Genomic DNA, 21,968 nt, shown 5'->3' on the forward strand with positions numbered 1-21,968 from the left:
GACACATGGTGACTAGATGTCCTGGTGTTATTTTACTCTGTTCCCACAATACATACAGTGGACATTGTTGTTACCAAAAGCCTGCCTTTTCTTTACTGTGTTCAACTCCTCCTTTCTTCTGTGATCTTTCAGTTCTGACATTTTACTGAAACAGTAGCTGAAATTGCTGATACCTACTAAATCCATAACTAACTGAAACTGCTCAACTCATTCAATTTCTCCAGCTGCATCAATCCCCTTTTGTTTCAAGTTGCAACAACCTGTGTTTACACAGTATCTTCCAGATAAAACATTTCAAGGAGCATCATGGGACCATTATCAAATAAAATTTGTGTTACTTGATTAGGTCAAACCTGATCAAATAAGTTACTTTTATGCATCATCTCCAAGGAAGAGAGTGCAGTAAAGAATTTAGGAGGAAATTCCAGGCAACTGAAGTCAGAGCTGCAGTTTGGTTAAGTGATGGCCATGACCTACAAATGTAGGGATTGGGAGCAGCAACAGGCCATTTGGCTCCTCTGATCTGCTCTGACCAACAGTATAATCACTGATGATCTGACTGACATTGAATTCCACACTCCCATCTCCCCAATAATATTTGCTTCTGTTGTGCAAGAGGAATCCAGTTATCGCTGATTTAAAAATACTCAATGACATTGCCTTCTCAGACGGAGTTCCAAAGTCTCAACCTGCTATGAGAAAAAAATCCCTAAAACGACAACTTCTAGTTTTGAAACCATGCCGCCTTGTTCCGGACTGACCAATAAGAGAAAAATATCCTTTCCACACAAACCTTGTCAAAATTTTGGGATTTTGCATAATTCAGATCATGTTACTCCTTACTCCTGTGAGCTCCAGCCTGCCTAGCCTTTCTTCATTAGACGACCCTCTCTCTTATTGTAGGTATCAATTTGAGCAATCTCTGAACTATTCCCAAAGCGTTTAAATAAGGAGACCTTAACTGCACACAGTATGAGAAATGTGGTCTCATGAATGTACTGGGTAATGGAATCTTAGCATCCTTACTTTTATCCTCAATCTCTCCTAATAAAGGATAGTATCTCAATACTCCACTTGCTCTATCTATGTATTGACTTTGTGACTCATGCATTATAGCACCTTGAACCATCTGCATCTCAGAATTCAGCAGCCATTCTCTGTTGAAGTACCACTGTGATTTTAAAAAAATTCTTCTAGTCAAAATGAACAACTTCACATTTTCCCATGTTATACTCCATCTGTCTCATCTTTTTGTTTCATCACTCAATTTATATCCATCTGAATCCTCCTCATTCGCAACATGGGAAACTATCAACCTTTGTAATATCTACTCTTTTTGATACTGTGCCTCTGCCCCTTTGAGAGACTCCGTTTGTCACAAACTGCCAATCAGAAAAGGACCCTCTTCTGCGCAATGTTATTTTCTGAAATCTTCTATCTTCTGTCAATCTTCTATTCATGATAATATGTTGCCTCCTACACCATGAGCTCCTACTTTGTACAGTAAACTTGTATATGGAACCTCAATAAATCCTGGAATTTATCTACAGGTTCCCTTTTATTGACAGCACATGTTACTCCTCCAAAAAAAAACCGTAATAAATTGGTTAAACGCAATTTCCCTTCGACAAAGCCCTAATGACAGTTCCTGATTACCTTGAATTTTTCCAAGTGCCCAGCTATGACCTCCCTATCAATTTTAGCACTTATCCCACAACAGATATCAAGTTGATTGGCCTGGAGGTTCCTATTTCCTGCCTTCCTCACTTAAGAGAAATTACATGTGTTGATTTTCAGTCTGATAGAATCTTTGCAGAATCTGATTCCGGAACATTAACTCTAGCTCATCTAATACCCACCAGCTTTATGCTGCCAGGATGAAGTCCATCAGCAATCCTGGATCTTGTCAGTCACAAACAGAGCAATCTCTGCCAGTTTGTTCAGTAATGTTTCTGTAATGATTGTAGTTTCACCAAAGTTACAGCTATTACCCGGATTGTTTTTGCATCCTCTATAGTGAAAACGAGTAAAATATGTTTATTTAATTTACTATTTCCATGCTATTTACTCTGCTTCAGTCCATTTTCACTCCAGAGAGATGACTGGTGGTGGTTTAACCCAGGGGTCGTCATGCCTATGGGAAGGGGAGATGCTGAGAAGGAGAGCCCATCATTGTAACTTCAGCCAGTGCAGGAATTGAAACTACGCTGTTGGCGTCATGCTGCGTCACAGACCAGCTGTACAGCCAACCAATTAAGCTAACCAACGCCCCCAACCCACCTTTATCTTTACTGCAACTTTATCCTTATTAAACTGTAATTTGTAGCTGAATCTTAAATGTGGAATACAAATAAAATTAGAAAGAGATTGAAAACCACATTCCTCACCAAACTGTCAATGCTGTTCCATGTCACGTTCACATTGGAGGTGATCAAGAGGCCAAGATTGTGTGATGATTCTCCTACTTTTCTTGAATCTGACTTTTGGTTGCTATGTTGTACTGGTTATTATGGGTTGGTTAGCTCAGTTGGTTGGACAGCCAGTTTCTCATGCAGCTTGATGCCAACAGTGAGAGTTCAGTTCCCACAACAGCTGAGGTTACCATGAAGTGCACCCCTTCTCAACCTCTTCCCATCGCCTGAGGCTTGGTGACTTCGGGTTAGAGCGCCAACGTGCTGTCTCTAACAGGAGAGCAGCCCTGTGGTCTTGTGTAGAACTATGGCAGCTTGACCTTTACTTTGTACTGGTAATGTGACCAATCTGGACTTGAACTCCAGAAAACAGGAGCTGAAATATTAATTGACAGTTTGAAAATAAAAATAAATTGGTGAATTTACTAAAAGTGCAAAAAGACCCAATGGTTCACTGTCTTTGATCTGAACCAATATGTGACTCTAGCTCCATTCAAATCTAGTTTGCTTTTAAGCTGCACTCTGAAGTGACCTATTCAAGATGCTCAGTTGAATTAAACCTTTGCAGTAGTGCACAATAAGCAAAAAGTATCTGGTTCACCAATGTCCTTTCAGGAAGGAAACTGCCATCATTATTTGGTCTGACTTTCACATGACTTCAGACTCAAATGGGTGGGTGATAAATGCTTACCCAGCCAGCAATGCCCTCATTCCATGCATGAATAAAACAGAGCACTGGAGTCTAGTCAGAAATGTGATGATTGGAATCATGAAAAAGGTGGTTGTGGTTCTGGAAGCCAGTCATTTCAGCTCCAAGACCTCTCCAGGCAGGATCCAATGCATAAACTTTTTCAGCTGTTTCATCAGTGACCTTCCTCTGTCATAAGGCCATAAGTGGGGATGTTCACTGATGATTGCACAATGTTCAGCACCATTCGTGACTCCTCAGAAACTGAAGCAGTTCACGTTCAAATGAAGCAGGACCTAGACAATATCCAGGTTGGATTGACAAGAGGCAAATAAGTTCACACCACACAAATGACAGCCTATGATCATTTCCAATGAGAGATGATCTAATCATTGCCCTTGACATTTAGTGCCATTACCAGCACTGAATCAATATTCCTGGGGGTTACCATTGACCAGAAAATCAACAGGACTCTCTGCATAAACACAGCGTCTGCAAGAGCCAGTCAAAAGTCGGGAATACTGCAGTGCCCACCTCGCCTCCGACTCCGCAAAGTTTGTCCACTATCAGTGAGGCTCAAGTCAGGAGTGTGATGGAATACTCCCCACTTGCCTGGATGAGTGCTGCCCCGACAACACTCAAAGCTTGACACCATCCAGGAGAAAGCAATCCTCGCTTAATTGGGTACCACATCCACAAATATCCCACTCCCTCCAGCACTGATGCTAAGTAGCAGCAGTGTGTGCCATCTAAAAGATGCACTGCAGAAATTCAGCAAAGACCCTCAGCACCTTCCAAACCCACAACTGCTTCCATCTGGAAGGGCTAGGGCAGCAGACACAGATACATGGGAACATCACCACCTGCAATTTCCCCTCCAACCCTCTAATCATCCTGACTTGAAAATATATCGCTGTTCCTTTATTGTCACTGGGTCAAAACCACGGAATTTCCTGCAAAGATTCGTAGTTTGGGTTGTGGGTGAGGTTGTGACTTCATCGGAGGCCCCACTGAAGATGTTACCTAGCATAGTGACGAAATGTCTAAATGAAAACAAGCCGGCTAGGCGAGAAAGTCAATGACCTCACCCTGAATTCCTTCCCTAAGGGCACTGTGTGTCTGCCTAGAGTACATAGAGGGCAGTAGTTTAAGAAGGCAGCTCACCACCTCCTTCTTGAGGGCAACTAAAGATGGGCAATAAATATTTACCCAACCAGCGATACCCATAGCCCATGACTGAGTGAAAATAAAGGCCTCTCTGTTTTGATCTCCACCACCTCCCGTTTATCACTCATAAGCTCCTTGCTTAGAGTAAAGAACAGCGCAGCACAGAAATAGGCCCTTCGGCCCTCCAAGCCTGTGCTGACACATTTTGCCCCTCCGTACTAAAACCTCACTTGCTTAGAATAAAGAACAGCGCAGCACAGAAATAGGCCCTTCGGCCCTCCAAGCCTGTGCTGACACATTTTGCCCTTCCGTACTAAAACCTCACTTGTTTAGAGTAAAGAACAGCGCAGCACAGAAATAGGCCCTTCGGCCCTCCAAGCCCGTGCTGACACGTTTTGCCCCTCCGTACTGAAACCTCACCTGCAGGATCCGTATCCCTTTCCTATTCCTCTATTCGTGCAGGTGTTTTTTCAAAGCTGCTATTGTGTCTGCTTCCACTACCATCTCTGGCAAAGCTTTTAAACATCCCCCTTCGCACCTTTAACCTATGTCACCTCGTAATTGAGCCCTCCACCCGGGGGGGGAAAAGCCTCATACTTTCCACTCTACCCATGCCATTTACAATTTTATAAACTTCTTGTATACCCCGAAAACTTCCTGCGTTTCAGTGAAAACAAACCTAATCTATTCAACCTTCCCTTGTAGCTTTAAAAAAAACCCCACTCGGGCAACATCCTGGTAAATCCTGTCCAAAGCATCCACATCCTTCTGGTAGCGTGGTGACCAGAGCTGTATGAAATATTCCAAGTGTGACCTAACTGGAGTTCTATTAAGTTGCAGCATAATTTGTCTATCCTTATGCTCAGTGCCTCTTCCAATGAAGGTAGGCATGCCGTAAGCCGCCTTTACTACCTTACCTACTTACGCTGCCACCTTCAGTGATCTGTGGACTTGCACACCCAGAACCCTTGCATGTCAGTGCTCCTAAGGGTTATGCTGTTCACCTCTTTCCACTTCTACTTGACCATCCAAAATACATCACCTCACATTTGTCCAGATAAAGCTCCATCTGCCATTTTTCTGCCCATGCCTTCAACTGATCTATATTTTGCTGTATCCTCTGACAAATCTCCTCATTATCTGCAACACCAGCAATCTTTGTATTGTTCTCCGAATCATATCTGCAGATCATGAACAGCAGAGGTTGCAGCACTGATCCCTGTGGAACACTATTAGTCACAGCCCTCCAGTCCTAAAAGCATCCATCCACTGCTACCCTCTGTATCCTATGACGAAGCCAGTTCTGCATTCATCTTGCCGGTCACCCCGATAACATGTGACTTCACCTTTTTGTACCAGCCTGCCATGAGGGATTTTGTCAAAGGCTTTACCTAAGTCCATGTAGACAACATCAACTGCTTTTCCTGCATCAATTGTCCTCGCCACCTCCTCAAAAAAACTCAGTTGAGTCAGTGAGGCATGACCTCCCCTGTACAAAACCATGATGTCCACTTGTTTCTAAATGCATGTAGATCTTTTCCCTGAGAATCTTTTCCAATAATGTCCCTACCACCAACAGGTGGCTCACAGGCCTGTAATTTTCAGGATTATCCCTGCTACCCTTTAATAAGGGGACAACGTTAGCTATTCGTCAGTTTTCTGGGACCTTACCCGTGGCCGAAAATGATACAAAGATGTCTGTCAATGCTCCAGCAATTTGTTCTCTTGTCTCCCTCAATATCCTGGGATAGGTACCATCAGGACCTGGCAAACTCATCTCCCTGATAACAAGGTGTGGAGCTGGATGAACACAGCAGACCATGTGTTCATGCAGCTCCACACCTTGTTATCTCGGATTCTCCAGCATCTGCAGTTCCCATTATCTCTCAAACTCATCTCCCTTAATACGTTTTAAGACGCACAGCACCTCTTCCTTTTTAATAGCAACTTGGCTTAGAAACTTGACACTCCCTTCCCTGAGATTATACTCTACCAATTCCCTCTGTTTTGTGAATACTGACACACAGTATTTGTTCAGGACCTAACCTACCCCTTCTGGCTCCACACGCAGATTCCCTCCTTTGCCCTTGAGTGGGCACATTTGCTGATGTTGCTTCTGAACAACAAGATTTTCGTTGGAGGGGCCCTTGCTATTAGAGTCTTGCAAGGCCTACTTGGTGATTTCTCTCTCAGCACACAACTCCTCCACCAAATATTTCATAGTGGCACTCCCTGCTGGCTGCTTTCCTTTAAGTTAGGCACTACCCTTCTGCAGCCATGACTCCCAGTCTCCCGCTCTAATGTGTTACAACAAGGTGAGCTCAGAGGACTGTAAGAGCAAGGATTTTGCACCACGTAACAACTGATCTGTCTGTTGGAGGGAAATGGATTTGTCTGGTTTTATCCGATAGTTCCAGTCGAATGTTGATTCTGGTCATAGATGAGTTAATAACATCTGTGCAGTATGCAAGTTGAAAAATGATTTCAATTGGGGAAAAGTTTAAACTGTATTTACTATGAAACATTCATGCATATTTCATGAGGAGCTGCCACAATATAGTCAGAGAAGAGATTTATCATAGTGAGGTATGGTGCTAAGTGTTGTGTGAAAATATAATAGATAGCAATTGAAGTGTGTGTGTGTCTGGTCTAATGCCCATTGCTAACTCACATTGGCTCTTTGACGTCATTAATTGAATGAATCTGACAGGACAGGCTTCTGTTTATTTGAACTGCATGGAAGTGGCAGAAATGTTCAATTTAAAGGTGCTGGAATCTGCTCAACAGCAAATAGTAGTTTGCCACTTTTCAGAGAATCTGTATTTTGTGCATTTTGACATGCAGTACAAGTTATAGAATGTTTGGGCACTTTCCTGTTCTTGACGCAGTGATTGCTTAGTCACTGAATAGGTTCAAGATTGTGATCGATAGGTTTTTCTGCACTTAAGGGAATCGATGTGTCTGAGGTTAGGGTGGAAAGTGGAGTTTAGGTGGTCTACAATCGCCTATGTGATTTCATTGGCTTGCACAGCCCAATTGAAGGGCTGATGGGCTAACCCTGCTGTCCTCTCTTACTCTACATTCTTATTGTGCTGACCTGCTCATTCACGAACTTTTATTTGCTAGCCTCATCTTATCTCAATCTCTACCTTATTTATTAGTACTGTTGACAGAAGACTGCTATTTGTGGTGCTGGGAACCACTGGAGGAGGCAGAGATGGATCATTCACTCGGCACTTCTGGCTGAAGATTGCTGTGAATGCTTCAACCCTATCTTTGGCACTGAGGTGCTGGGCTCTTCCATCATTGAGGATGGGGATATTTGTGGAGCCGCCTCCTTCAGTGAGATGTTTAATTGTCCACCACCATTCACCACTGGATGTGGCAGGACTGCAGAGCTTAGATCTAATCTGTTGGTTTTGAGCTAACTTAGCTCTGACTGTCACTTGTTGCTTATACTGTTTGGTGTGTAAGTAGTCCTGCTTGATAGCTTCACCAGGGTGGCAGCTTATTTATAAGTATTCCTGGTGCTGCTCCTGGCGTGCCCTTGTGCACTCTCCATTGAACCAGAGTTGAGCCCTGGCTTGATGGTAATGGTTGAGTGGGGTATATGTAGGGCCATGAGGTTACAGATTGTGCTGGAGTACAATTCTGCTGCTGTTGATGGCCCACAGCGCTTCATGGATGCACCGTCTTGAGTTGCTCGATGCGTGCGAAGTCTGTCCCATTGAGCGCGGTGATAGTGCCACAGAACATGATGGAAGTTGTTCTCAATGTGAAGGCGAGACTTTGTCTCCATAAGGGCTGTGCGATGGCCGTTCTTACCGATACTATCATGGACAGATGTGTCTGCAGCTGGCAGATTGGTAAGGATGAGGTCAAGTATGTTTTTCCCTCTTGTTGGTTCCCTCACCCCCTGCCACAGACCCAGTCTAGCAGCTCTGTCCTGTAGGACCTGCCCAGCTCGCTCAGTAGTAATGCTGCTGAGCCACTCTTGGAGGTGGACTTTGGAATACCCCACCCAGAGTACATTTTTTGCCCATGCCATCTTTAGTGCTTCCTTTAAGTGTTGTTTAACATGGAGGAGTACAGATTCATCAGCTGAGAGAGGACAGTATGTGGTAACCAGCAGATGGTTTCCTTGCCCATGTTTAGTCTGAAGCCATGAGACTTCATGGGATCCAGAATCAATATTGAGGACTCCCAGGGTACCTCCCTCCCAACTGTATCCCACTGTACCACCTCTGCTGGGTTCGTCCTGCCAGTGGGACAGGACATATCCAGGGATGGTGACGGTGATGGTGGTGTCTGGGACACTGTCTGTAAGGTATGATTCTATGAATGTTACTGTGTCAGGCTGTTGCTTGACTTTGAGACAGCTCTCCCAATTTTGGCGCTAACCCCCAGATGTTGGTGAGGAGGAATTTGTAGGGTCTACAGGGCTGTTTCTCCCATTGTCTTTTCCAGTGCCTAGGTCGATGTTGGATGGTCTGTCCGGTTTCATTTCTTTGAGACTTTGTAGCGATTGGTATAACTGAGTGGCTTGCTAGTCCGTTTCAGAGGAGAACTGAGAGTCAACCACACTGTTGTGGTTCTAGAGTCACATCTAGGCCAGACCAGGTAGGATGACAGATTTTATTCTCTGAAGAACATTCGTGAAACAGGTGGGTTTTTCCAGCAGTCAACAATAATTTCATGATAATAAAGTGTGAAGCTGGATGAACACAGCAGGCCAAGCAGCATCTCAGGAGCACAAAAGCTGACGTTTCAGGCCTAGACCCTTCATCAGAGAGGGGGATGGCGTGAGGGTTCTGGAATAAATAGGGAGAGAGGGGGAGATGGACCGAAGATGGAGAGAAAAGAAGATAGGTGGAGAGGAGAGTATAGGTGGGGAGGTCGGGAGGGGATAGGTCAGTCCAGGGAAGACGGACAGGTCAAGGAGGTGGGATGAGGTAGTAGGTAGGAAATGGAGGTGTGGCTTGGGGTGGGAGGAAGAGATGGGTGAGAGGAAGAACAGGTTAGGGAGGCAGAGACCCCCCCACAGTGATTGAGAACGCCCTCGACCGCGTCTCCCGTATTTCCCGCAACACGTCCCTCACACCCCGCCCCCGCCATAACCGCCCAAAGAGGATCTCCCTCATTCTCACACACCACCCCACCAACCTCCGGATACAACGCATCATCCTCCGACACTTCCGCCATCTACAATCCGACCCCACCACCCAAGACATTTTTCCATCCCCACCCCTGTCTGCTTTCCGGAGAGACCACTCTCTCCGTGACTCCCTTGTTCGCTCCTCACTGCCCTCCAACCCCACCACACCCGGCACCTTCCCCTGCAACCACAGGAAATGCTACACTTGCCCCCACACCTCCCCCCTCACCCCTATCCCAGGCCCCAAGATGACATTCCGCATTAAGCAGAGGTTCACCTGCACATCTGCCAATGTGGTATACTGCATCCACTGTACCCGGTGTGGCTCCCTCTACATTGGGGAAACCAAGCGGAGGCTTGGAGACCGCTTTTGCAGAACACCTCCGCTCAGTTCGCAACAAACTACTGCACCTCCCGGTCGCAAACCATTTCCACTCCCCCTCCCATTCTTCAGATGACATGTCCATTATGGGCCTCCTGCAGTGCCACAATGATGCCACCCGAAGGTTGCAGGAACAGCAACTCATATTCCGCCTGGGAACCCTGCAGCCTAATGGTATCAATGTGGACTTCACCAGTTTCAAAATCTCCCCTTCCGCAACTGCATCCCTAAACCAGCCCAGTTCGTCCCCTCCCCCCCACTGCACCACACAACCAGCCCAGCTCTTCCACTCCACCCACTGCATCCCAAAACCAGCCCAACCTGTCTCTGCCTCCCTAACCTGTTCTTCCTCTCACCCATCCCTTCCTCCCACCCCAAGCCGCACCCCCATCTACCTACTAACCTCATCCCACCTCCTTGACCTGTCCGTCTTCCCTGGACTGAACGATCCCAAACCTACCACCCCACCTATACTCTCTCCACCTATCTTCTTTTCTCTCCATCCTCGGTCCGCCTCCCCCTCTCTCCCTATTTATTCCAGAACCCTCACCCCATCCCCCTCTCTGATGAAGGGTCTAGGCCCGAAACGTCAGCTTTTGTGCTCCTGAGATGCTGCTTGGCCTGCTGTGTTCATCCAGCCTCACATTTTGTTGTCTTGGATTCTCCAGCATCTGCAGTTCCCATTATCTCTGAGACAGGCTGGGCTGGTTTTGGGATGCAGTGGGTGGAGGGGAAGAGCTGGGCTGGTTGTGTGGTGCAGTGGGGGGAGGGGATGAGCTGGGCTGGTTGTGTGATGCAGTGGGGGAAGGGGATATTTTAAAGCTGGTGAAGTCCACATTGATACCATTGGGCTGCAGGGTTCCCAAGCGGAATATGAGTTGCTGTTCCTGCAACCTTTGGGTGGCATCATTGTGGCACTGTAGGAGGCCCATGATGGACATGTCATCTAAAGAATGGGAGGGGGAGTTGAAATGGTTTGCAACTGGGAGGTGCAGTTGTTTATTGCGAACCGAGCGGAGGTGTTCTGCAAAGCGGTCCCCAGGCCTCTGCTTGGTTTCCCCAATGTAGAGGAAGCCACACCGGGTACAACGAATACAGTGTACCACATTGGCAGATGTGCAGGTGAACCTCTGCTTAATATGGAAAGTCATCTTGGGGCCTGGGATAGGGGTGAGGGAGGAGGTGTGGGGTCAAGTGTAGCATTTCCTGCGGTTGCAGGGGAAGGTGCCGGGTGTGGTGGAGTTGGAGGGGAGTGTGGAGCGAACAAGGGAGTCACGGAGAGAGTGGTCTCTCCGGAAAGCAGACAGGGGTGGGGATGGAAAAATATTTTTGTTGGTGGGGTCGGATTTTAGATGGCGGAATTGTTGGAGGATGATACGTTGTATCCGGAGGTTGGTGGGGTGGTGTGTGAGAATGAGGGGAATCCTCTTAGGGCATTTGTGGCGGGGGTGGGGTGTGAGGGATGTGTTGTGGGAAATGCAGGAGACGCGGTCAAGGGCATTCTCGGCCACTGTGCGGGGGAAAGTTGCGTTCCTTGAAGAACTTGGACATCTGGGATGTGTGGGAGTGGAATGCCTCACCGTGGGAGCGGAGGTGGAGGAATTGGGAATAGGGGATGGAATTTTTGCAGGAGGGTGGGTGGGAGGAGGTGTATTCTAGGTAGCTGTGGGAGTCAGTGGGCTTGAAATGGACATCAGTTACAAGCTGGTTACCTGAGATGGAGACTGAGGGGTCCAGGAAGGCGAGGGATGTGTTGGAGATGGCCCAGGTGAACTTGAGGTTGGGGTGGAAGGTGTTGGTGAAGTGGATGAACTGTTCGAGCTCCTCTGGGGAGCAAGAGGCGGCGCCGATACAGTCATCAATGTAACGGAGGAAGAGGTGGGGTTTGGGGCCTGTGTAGGTGCGGAGGAGGGACTGTTCCATGTAACCTCCAAAGAGGCAGGCATAGCTGGGGCCCATGCGGGTGCCCATGGCCACCCACTTTGTCTGTAGGAAGTGGGAGGAATCAAAAGAGAAGCTGTTGAGGGTGAGGACGAGTTCGGCTAGGCGGATGAGGGTGTCGGTGGAGGGGGACTGGTCGGGCCTGCGTGACAGGAAGAAGCGGAGGGCCTTGAGGCCATCTGCATGTGCAATACAGATGTATAGGGACTGGACGTCCATTGTGAAAATGAGGTGTTGGGGGCCAGGGAATTGGAAGTTCTGGAGGAGGTGGAGGGTGTTGGTGGTGTCACGGATGTAGGTGAGGAGAAAATGGAGTCCAGATAGGTGGAGTTCGGTGGGGCAGGAACAGGCTGAGACAATGGGTTGACCAGGGCAGGCAGGTTTGTGGATTTTGGGAAGGAGATAGAAACGGGCCGTGTGGGGTGGGGAATAATAAGGTCGGAGGCTGTGGGTAATTTCATGTTCTTCAGCAGATCCTTAATTCCAGATTTGTTTTCTTTTCATTGAAATCAAATTCCACCATCTGCCATGCAGAACATTAGGTGAATTTCTGGATTAATAAACAAGCGATCATACCACGCCCATCGACTCCCCCGATATCTCACCCAGTCTAATTCTACACTGCTGCTCAAAAGCCATACTCTTTTAAAGGGCATACCAGACAAAGTAATCAGACAAACGAAAAAGACATTGGTGGTCAGAAAACAGGATAAGCCAAAGCAATGTTTTTTTAAGGAGTATCTTGTAGTAGGAGAGGTGTGCAGGTCAGTTCAATAAAACCATGCAGATCTTCAAGTCCACCTTCCCACACCGGCTCAAATCTCTTATCTCCTGCAATAGAAGGAGATAGATGAAAAGATTGAGAGTTTAAGGAGTGATTTCCAGAGTTTGGGGAATGTGTAACTGAAATCAGGGCCAACAATGGTAAATTAAAATCAGTGGTGCTCGGGTTCAAGTTTGGAAGCTTGCTGATTTCTTTGCTGGGTTGGGGTATGTTATGACCAAAGTGACAGCTTCAGGGCATCAAGGGAATTGTATTCAATACAAATTTTGATTCTGGGCTGGGCCTGGAATCGGTGTAGGTCAGCGAGGAAGGTGTTTGGGTGACTGGCACTCGGAGTATGTTGTCAGACTAGATTAGCAAATGAAGTTTTTTGAAACTGGCACCAAAATATTGTTTTGTGGAACCTGGAATATTCCAGTGACCCTCAGTGGATTAAGTCAGAAATCACACTACACCATGTGATTGTCCAACAGGTTTATCTGAAATCACAAGATTTTGGAGCACAGCTCCTTCGTCAGGTGAAGCATTACAAGTAACACCACGAGCTATTCAAGCTGATCTGAGAATCTCCTGCCCCCATGTGACATTTATTAGTCTCAACAGGAAAACCTAGAGTCATGTAGCACAGAAACAGACCCTTTAGCCCAACTTGCCCATGCTGGCCAAGTTTCCCACGCTAAACTAGTCTCACATGCTTGTGTTTGGCCCATATCCTCCTCAACCTTTCCTATTCTTGTACCTATCCAAATCTGTTTTAAATGTTGTACCTGTTTCTGCAACTACCATTTACTCTGGCAGGTCATTCCACATATGAACTAGCCTTAATGTGAAACAATTGCCTCAGGTCGTTTTCAAATCTCCTCTCATCTTAAAAAGATGCCCCTTAGTTTTTGGCCCAGTTTTTGGATGATTCTGGATTGTATGTTGCGCCTGTCTCCAAAATTGACACAGAACCCAACAAATTAAGAGACCATTGGGCCCTTTTTTTTAGTGACAGTTTTCTGATTCACACTCCATCCAGCTTCCCCTGCTCTACCTGTACTACGCACATTGTTATGCTGCAAATTTTTATCCATTCTTCCCTTAAAAGATAGTGATCTCTGTCTGAATCTCTGAGGCAAAAAGTTCCATGCTGCAACAGCTGTGTGGAGTATTTTCTCCAAAACACACACCTTGCTTTCAGAGAAAATTTTAAATCAGTGACTTGCTATGTGTTTCCAATATTTGGTTTGTTTTAGATTTACAGCTGTGTTCTTTTTAGCTCTCTTATCTTTGTTCTGGCATCACTTTACTCTCATCAAACAAAATCTAATTTTGGTGCATCTTGGATATGAAATTTCATCTTGGCTGCATTGATTCTGGGATAATTCTAGCTTTCAATAGGGCTTGGGATTGGAAGGAAAGAAATTGAATCAAAATGAAAATGCTTTAATATTGGGACCTGCTGTAGCTGAGATTGTTTCTGACCACATGTAATGCAACCTGGTATTGCAGCCTTAAGAGCTATCTCATAACTAATAATGTGAGAGGATCGATGCAGGGGAATGAGGCTGACAGTGAAATGTGTTACAATTGATAATGTTTAATCTGCCTTTCTTGCAGTGAGATCTCTGATTCTTATTTGAGTGTCTGTCACCCAGAGTTTCTTTGACCGTGTCATTTAAGAACCCCAGTTCCTTGCTGAGTTATGTTTTCATGGGTCCTAGTACTTACATTTCCTGCATTGACTGAGGCATTGTGCACCAGCGATTCACAACAGGTCCAGCAGGAATGTCCAGGTGATGATTTAGAGCAGCTTTTCTACCACCGCCCTACTGCTTTTCTTAGCATTGGGTCACTGAGGCTAATTATAACACACACTTCCTATTTCTTTAACGCTGAGACCAGCTGACTGATCCTCTGATTTGTGTTCAATGTGTGCCTTCAGTATTGTGACCTGTGTTGCACAGTCTAGCTGGTCTTAAGCCAAATGAGGAAGCTGTCCATTTGTAACCCATTAAATCACTACGTTTAGCGATAACAAGGTGTGGAGCTAGATGAACACAGCAGGCCAAGCAGCATCAGAGGAGCAGGAAGTCTGACGTTTTGGGTCTAGACCCTTCATTTCTGAAGAAGGATCTAGGCCTGAAACATCAGTTTTCCTGCTCCTCTGATGCTGCTTGGCCTGCTGTGTTCATCCAGCTCAACACCTTGTTATCTCTGATTCTGTAGCAACTGCAGTTCCTGCTAACTCTAAATCACTGCATTTATCTCGCTTGATAGAGGTCTACAGCATGGAAATAGGCCCTTCAGCCCAACTTGCCCATACCACCCATTTAATGTGGCCCCATTTGCAATGATCTGTGAAATGTTTTATTTATTCATGATATGTGGACATCATTCTGCTTACAGTGATAGCCTGGAGAAGGTGGTCATGAGCTGCCTTCGTCAATCATTGCATACCTTGGGACGTAGATGTATCCACAGCATTGTTAGGGAGGGAATTACAAGATTTTGACCCAACAACAGAGAAGAAATGGTGATATATTTCCAAGTCAGGGTGGTGAGTGGTTGCAGGGAAACTTGTGGTAGGGGGTGTTCCCATGCTCTTGGCCTTCTCGATAATAATAGACTTGTAGATCAGAAGAGTCTTGGTGAGCCGCTAGAGTGCATCTTGTAGATGTTACACAGTGCTGCATTGCAGGCTCAGTGGGGACATTAGGAAATTTTGAATTGCTGTGGATGGTGTGGAACTTCCTGAGTGTTATTGAAGCTGCATCCGTTCTGGTGAGTGAAGAATAGTCATGAAAAGCCTATGGTTACATTTCATTGACAGGTATGTTCATTCCTTAAAATAGTGACTCTGTTTTCTGCTTTGAGTTGAAAACTATTTTAGTTTGTTGTACTTCTGGCTAGCGGTCTTAAAACAAAGAAAATTACAGCATAGGATCAGGTCCTTCGGCCCTCCAAGCCTGCGCCGGTCTGGATCCTCTATCCAAATCTGCCACCTATTTTCCCAGGATATGTATCCTTCTGCTCCCTATCCAATCATGTATCCGTCTAGATACATCTTAAATGACACAATCATGCCCGCCTCTACCACCTCCACTGGCAATGCATTCCAGGCACCCACCACCCTCTGCGTAAAGAACTTTCCGTGTATACCTCCCTTAAACTTTTCCCCTCTCACCTTGAAATCATGACCCCTAGTAATTGAGTGCCCCACCCGGGGGCGGGGGGGGGGCTTCTTGCTGTATCCACTGTCTATACCACTCATGATATTGTAGATCTCCATCAGATCCCTCCCTGAACCTCTCTCTTTCTCATGTAAGCAATCCTAATCTACTCAACCGTTCTTCATAGCTAGCGCCCTCCATACCAGGCAACGTCCTGGTGAACCTCCTCTGCATCCTCTCCAAAGCATCCACATCCTTTTGGTAATGTGGCGGCCAGAACTATACACAGTACTCCAAATGTGGCCGAACCAAAGTCCTGTACAACTGTAACATGACCAGCCAACTCTTGTACTCAATACCCCGTCGGATGAATGAAAGCATGCCGTATGTCTTCTTGACCACTTCTTCTGTCACTTCCCAGTTTGAATCTTTTGATGCTCACTCATTTTTGATGCTTACTCATTTTTATTCTTGGGGTACCTAACATCTGTCAAAAAAAAATGTAAGTGATCAAAAAGGACCAACAGTATTACTCCATGCCAGCATTCTCCACTTGGCCTTGTGATAATGTGAAAGGGTTGTCTGAAGAACAACTTTACATGTAATATCTTAACGTTAATGATTGTAACGCATTATAATTGCAAGTGGTAATAAAGAATAAAATCATTAGTCAATGAAAAAATCATTTGTGAAGATTGAGAGAACTGAGAATTAAAAAAAATGCAGGAATAATTTTGCTGTTTAAGAGAAATTTACAGAAAATAAAGCTCTTTTGACCAGCAACTGTGATAGTCATTGAAATTACAGATGTCTTTTGAAGAAACTATAAGTGAAATAGTGAAATAGGGATTGATAGGAAGGGTGAGGGGAGAAACAAATTAAAAATATTATATATGAATGCACGAAGCATAAGAAATCCCTATAAAGAAACTGTTTGCCAGCATTTGGTCCATATCATTCTAAAACTTTTTATTCACATACCCATCCAGATGCCTTTTTAAATGTTATAATTGCACTGGCCTCCTCCACCATCTCTGGCAGATCATTCCATGCACATACCGCCCTTTGCATGAATAGGTCTTTTCCAAACTTTTCCCCTATTTCCTAAAACTTACGACCATTAGTTTTGGACTCACCCTCCTTAGAAAAAAGACTTCAGCTGCTTACCCTACCTATGCTCCTCATGATTTTATAAACCTCTTTAAGATCACCCCTCAGCCTCCAATGCTCAAGGGAAAATAGCCCTAGCCTATTCAGCCTCTCCCTATAAAAACTGAAAGAACTGTGGATGCTGTGAATCAGGAATAAAAAGTTGCTGGAAAAGCTCAGCAGGTCTGGCAGCACCTGTGAAGGAGAAAACAGTTAACGTTTCGGGTCCGGTGACCCTTCCTCAGAACTGATGGTGGCTGGGAAAATGTCAGTTTACATGCAGGAAAAAGGGGAGGGGATTGGGTAGGGACTAAATGATAGGACAGATCCCAAAGAGAGAGAGGAGCAATTCGACTGAGAAAGAGTTGATAACAATCAGATTGGAAAGGTGAGTAATTGTTGATGGGCGCTATTAGTGAGTAACAACAGGGGTGTGTATTGGCAGTCTGTGTGATAACAAAGCCTGTTATGTGGGGTACTGGGCTGGGACATGGGGGAGTTTAGGCCTTAAAATTATTTAGGCCGTTAAAATTATTGAACTCTATATTGAGTCTAGAGGGCTGCAGGATCCCCATGCAGAATATCGGTGTGTTAAAGTGGCAGGCAACAGGTAGTTCAGGGTCTTTTCAAAAGCAGATTGTAGATGTCCTGCGAAGCAGTCACTCAGTCTACTGTTTGAAACAAAGGGAGAAAAGACCCTGAACTACCTATTGCCTGCCTGTTTAACACACCACCCTGTCCCCTGGCCAACATTTCCGTTTCTGGTTTGCTGATGTGTTCCAGCGAATCTCAACGCAAGCTGGAAGAACAACGCCTCATTTTCCACTTGGGGATCCTGCAGCCCTCTGGACTCAACCCCATCCTCCTCACTTTTTTCCTGCATATAAACTGACATTTTTCCAGTCACCATCTGTTCTGAGGAAGTGTCACTGGACCTGAAATGGTAACTCTGTTATATAACATAGAACATAGAACAGTACAGCACAAAACAGGCCCTTCAGCCCACGATGTTGTGCCGACCATTGATCCTCATGTATGCACCCACAAATTTCTGTGACCATATGCATGTCCAGCAGTCTCTTAAATGACCCCAATGACCTTGCTTCCACAACTGCTGCTGGCAACGCATTCCATGCTCTCACAACTCTGTGTAAAGAACCCGCTTCTGACATCCCCTCTATACTTTCCTCCAACCAGCTTAAAACTATGACCCCTCGTGTTAGCCATTTCTGCCCTGGGAAATAGTCTCTGGCTATCAACTCTATCTATGCCTCTCATTATCTTGTATACCTCAATTAGGTCCCCTCTCCTCCTCCTTTTCTCCAATGAAAAGAGACCGAGCTCAGTCAACCTCTCTTCATAAGATAAGCCCTCCAGTCCAGGCAGCATCCTGGTAAACCTCCTCTGAACCCTCTCCAAAGCATCCGCATCTTTCCTATAATAGGACGACCAGAACTGGACGCCGTATTCCAAGTGTGGTCTAACCAAAGTTTTACAGAGCTGCAACAAGATCTCACGACTCTTCAACTCAATCCCCCTGTTAATGAAAGCCAAAACACCATATGCTTTCTTAACAACCCTGTCCACTTGGGTGGCCATTTTAAGGGAACTATGTGTCTGCACACCAAGATCCCTCTGTTCCTCCACACTGCCAAGAATCCTATCCTTAATCCTGTGCTCAGCTTTCAAATTCGACCTTCCAAAATGCATCACCTCGCATTTATCCAGGTTGAACTCCATCTGCCACCTCTCAGCCCATCTCTGCATCCTGTCAATGTCCCGCTGCAGCCTACAACAGCCCTCTATGCTGTCAACGACATCTCCAACCTTTGTGTCGTCTGCAAACTTGCTGACCCATCCTTCAATCCCCTCATCCAAGTCATTAATAAAAATTACAAACAGTAGAGGCCCAAGGACAGAGCCCTGTGGAACACCACTCACCACTGACTTCCAGGCAGAATATTTTCCTTCTACTACCACTCGCTGCCTTCTGTTGGCCAGCCAATTCTGTATCCAGACAGCTAAGTTCCCCTGTATCCCATTCCTCCTGACCTTCTGAATGAGCCTACCATGGGGAACCTTATCAAATGCCTTACTGAAGTCGATATACACCACGTCCACAGCTCGACCCTCATCAACTTTTCTGGCCACATCCTCAAAGAACTCGATAAGGTTTGTGAGGCATGACCTGCCCCTCTCAAAGCCGTGTTGACTGCATTTGATCAAGCCATGCTCTTCCAGATGGTCATAAATCCTATCCCTCAGAATCCTTTCTAACACCTTGCAGACGACAGACGTGAGACTTACTGGTCTGTAATTGCCGGGGATTTCCCTAATTCCTTTCTTGAAGAGAGGAATTACATTTGCCTCTCTCCAATCCAGTTATGATCACTGAAGGCAAGAGTGCCAAATGTCTTCACCACCTTGTCTTTGATTCCACTTACAAGGAACTATGCATGTGCATCTCAGGTCTCTCTGTTGGATAACACTCCCCAGGCCCTACTATTAAACAATGTAGGTCCTGCCCTGGTTTGCCTCACCAACATGTAACATTTCACATTTATCGTAATTAAACTGCCTCTGCTGCTCCTTGGCCCATTGGCCCATCTGATCAAGGCCCCATTGTACCCAGAGATGATAATCTTCATTGTTCACTATACTACTTATTTTGGTATCACCTTGATTTGATTTAGTGTAGTCACATGTACCCAAGTACAGTGAAAAGCTTTGTTTGAGAGCTGTACAGGCAGATGATATAGAGATTGAAGGGTGCTAAAATTGATGCGTACCCATTACACTGCACAGGAGGTATGTGAAGCAAGATCAACATTAAAGAGTGATCTGTAAACTTACTGACCATTCTTCCTATTTTCACATCCAAATTCATTATATAAATGATGAAAAGCAGTGCACCCAGTACCAATCCTTCCTGGTCACAGGCCCCCAGTCTGAAAAGCAACTCTTCACCACCACCTCTGCCTCCTACCTTCAAGCCAATTTTGGCTAGCTCCCCTGGATCCCATGTGATCTCTCCTTACTAATCAGTCTACCATGCAGAACCTTGTTGAACACTTTGCTGAACTCCATGTGGACAACATCTACAGCTTTGCCTAAATCAATCTTCTTTGTTACCTCTTTAGAAAACTCAATTGTCTTGTTTTGATGGTGCAATGGAATTCCTAGTTGAATAAAATGAATCAGTAGAGGGGTTTATTGTTATATAACGTGTATTTGGTTAGATCAGTGTGTGATGAACAATTATGTGGTGACCATAGTATTGTTGGGATTGCACAGCATGACAAAGGTCACAGGATGAATTAAATGAGGTATAATGTACTGGTGCGTGCAGGGAGATGCTGTTACAAACTAGTTATCATAGTATCACTTAATGCATTCAAATGTCACTGTAGCTGACATGAGCAAAGTCATGGCATATCCATGAAGCTAAGGCTTAAGGAAGGCAGCCTAAAAATTTAATAGGAGAAACAGAACTTCAGAAACTCTTACCTGGAGAAGCTGCAGTGTGTGGCAGCTCCATGCTAATGGAAGCTATGGCATCATGACAACATTGTACTTTCTCACAGAATTTTGAGCCTACTTTTCTCAGGAATGCCATTGTCCGAAACATCCCAATTCTCATCTGGAAACTGAGTAGCTCGGATTATCCATATAAACAGTTGCTATCTTAATTCTCATCTCGAATATTTTTGTTTGGCGTTCTGAATTATTTTTTGGAACTGTGCATGACAATCAAATATTTTGGCTGAAAAGCAGGTATCACTGTACTTACAGATATCCCAATGGATGTCAGATAATGTGGGATCAGAGGCTGGAGTCTCTGTTGAAAGGAGGCTGAACTCGATACTATTTAAACAGACATTGCCCCTGTGTGTGAATACCCATAGAATAAACATCAAAAGGGAGATGGTGACAACAAATATTATTGATTCCTTCAAATGCAAATTAGTTGACTTCATTGAGAAAATATTCCACTGATGTAGAATATAGTAATTTTGAGACACGATGAGTGACAAGTGTCTCGTGCTGGAGAGTTACTTAAGTGTGGCCTAGGGTTTGCAGTCTCCCTGCTGAGAGTTTCCGCACCGGGTTGGAATTTATTATAGATTTAGTGATCAACATTGATTACTGTGATCAGTCAATAACGCCATTTCCATTGCATCCTTCAGGGCAGTCAGAAGAGATCTTGATGGAACTGGGATCTTTTGATATTCCAAATATTGCACCATTCATTATCCCTGTAATAATTGCTCAGAATGTCTTACTGTGAATATGGGTGATATTGCTGCGCAGTAAAGGAACTGTGATATAAAATAGTGGCTGAGAATGATAATAACTGATAACGGTTTTCTCTTCCCTGTCCACCCAAATAAAAGCCGAGTGATAAAAACAGACATGGAATTGGAGCTTCTGCGCTACACTAACCGCATCTCCAGTGAAGCACATAAGGAGGTAATACTTAAATATTCTGCAATCTTTCAATCAGAGTAGTCAACGGTATCAGCTTCTTGAGTACTTCTGAAAGCAGCATCTGAAGGTCACAATAGAGTTTGAATTTAAAATGGTCATTAACAAACCCAAGTGGTATTTTGGGGCAAAGTCACCTGGAGAGGGTGAGAATGTGGAACGTGCTGCCAAAGGAAAAGCTACTGTGATTAGTATGGAGAATCCGAGATAACAAGGTGTAGAGCTGGATGAACACAGCAGGCCAAGCAGCATCAGGAGCACAAAAGCTGACATTTTGGGCCTTAGACCCTTCAGAACTGGGGTGGGGGGGGGTGGTGGGGAAGGGAAGGGTGTTCTATAGGTATTTAAGGAATAAAAGAATGACGAAAGTAAGATTAGGCCCAATCAAGGATAGCAGTGGTAAGTTGTGTGTGGAGTCAGATGAGATAGGGGAAGCGCTAAATGAATATTTTTCAACAGTATTCACTCTAGAAAACGACAATGTTGTCGAGGAGAAGACTGAGGTACAGGCTACTAGACTAGGTGGGATTGAGGTTCACAAGGAAGAGGTATTAGAAATCATTCAGAGGGTGAAGATAGATAAGTCCCCTGGGCCGGATGGAATTTATCCTCGGATCCTCTGGGAAGCCAGGGAGGAGATTGCCGAGCCTT

General features: G+C 45.2%; 1 protein-coding gene across 1 annotated transcript in view; it reads left to right on the forward strand.

The window, feature by feature from the left end:
• Positions 1–21,968, forward strand: part of pepd (peptidase D) — a 168,567-nt gene that overhangs the window by 54,599 nt on the left and 92,000 nt on the right. Inside the window, exon 8 of the mRNA XM_059651802.1 lies at positions 21,227–21,302. Coding sequence (XP_059507785.1) covers positions 21,227–21,302 — 76 coding nt within the window. The remainder of the gene's footprint in view (positions 1–21,226; positions 21,303–21,968) is intronic.

The sequence above is a fragment of the Stegostoma tigrinum genome, chromosome 16 (genome assembly GCF_030684315.1).
Source record: "Stegostoma tigrinum isolate sSteTig4 chromosome 16, sSteTig4.hap1, whole genome shotgun sequence".
Taxonomy (NCBI): domain Eukaryota; kingdom Metazoa; phylum Chordata; class Chondrichthyes; order Orectolobiformes; family Stegostomatidae; genus Stegostoma; species Stegostoma tigrinum.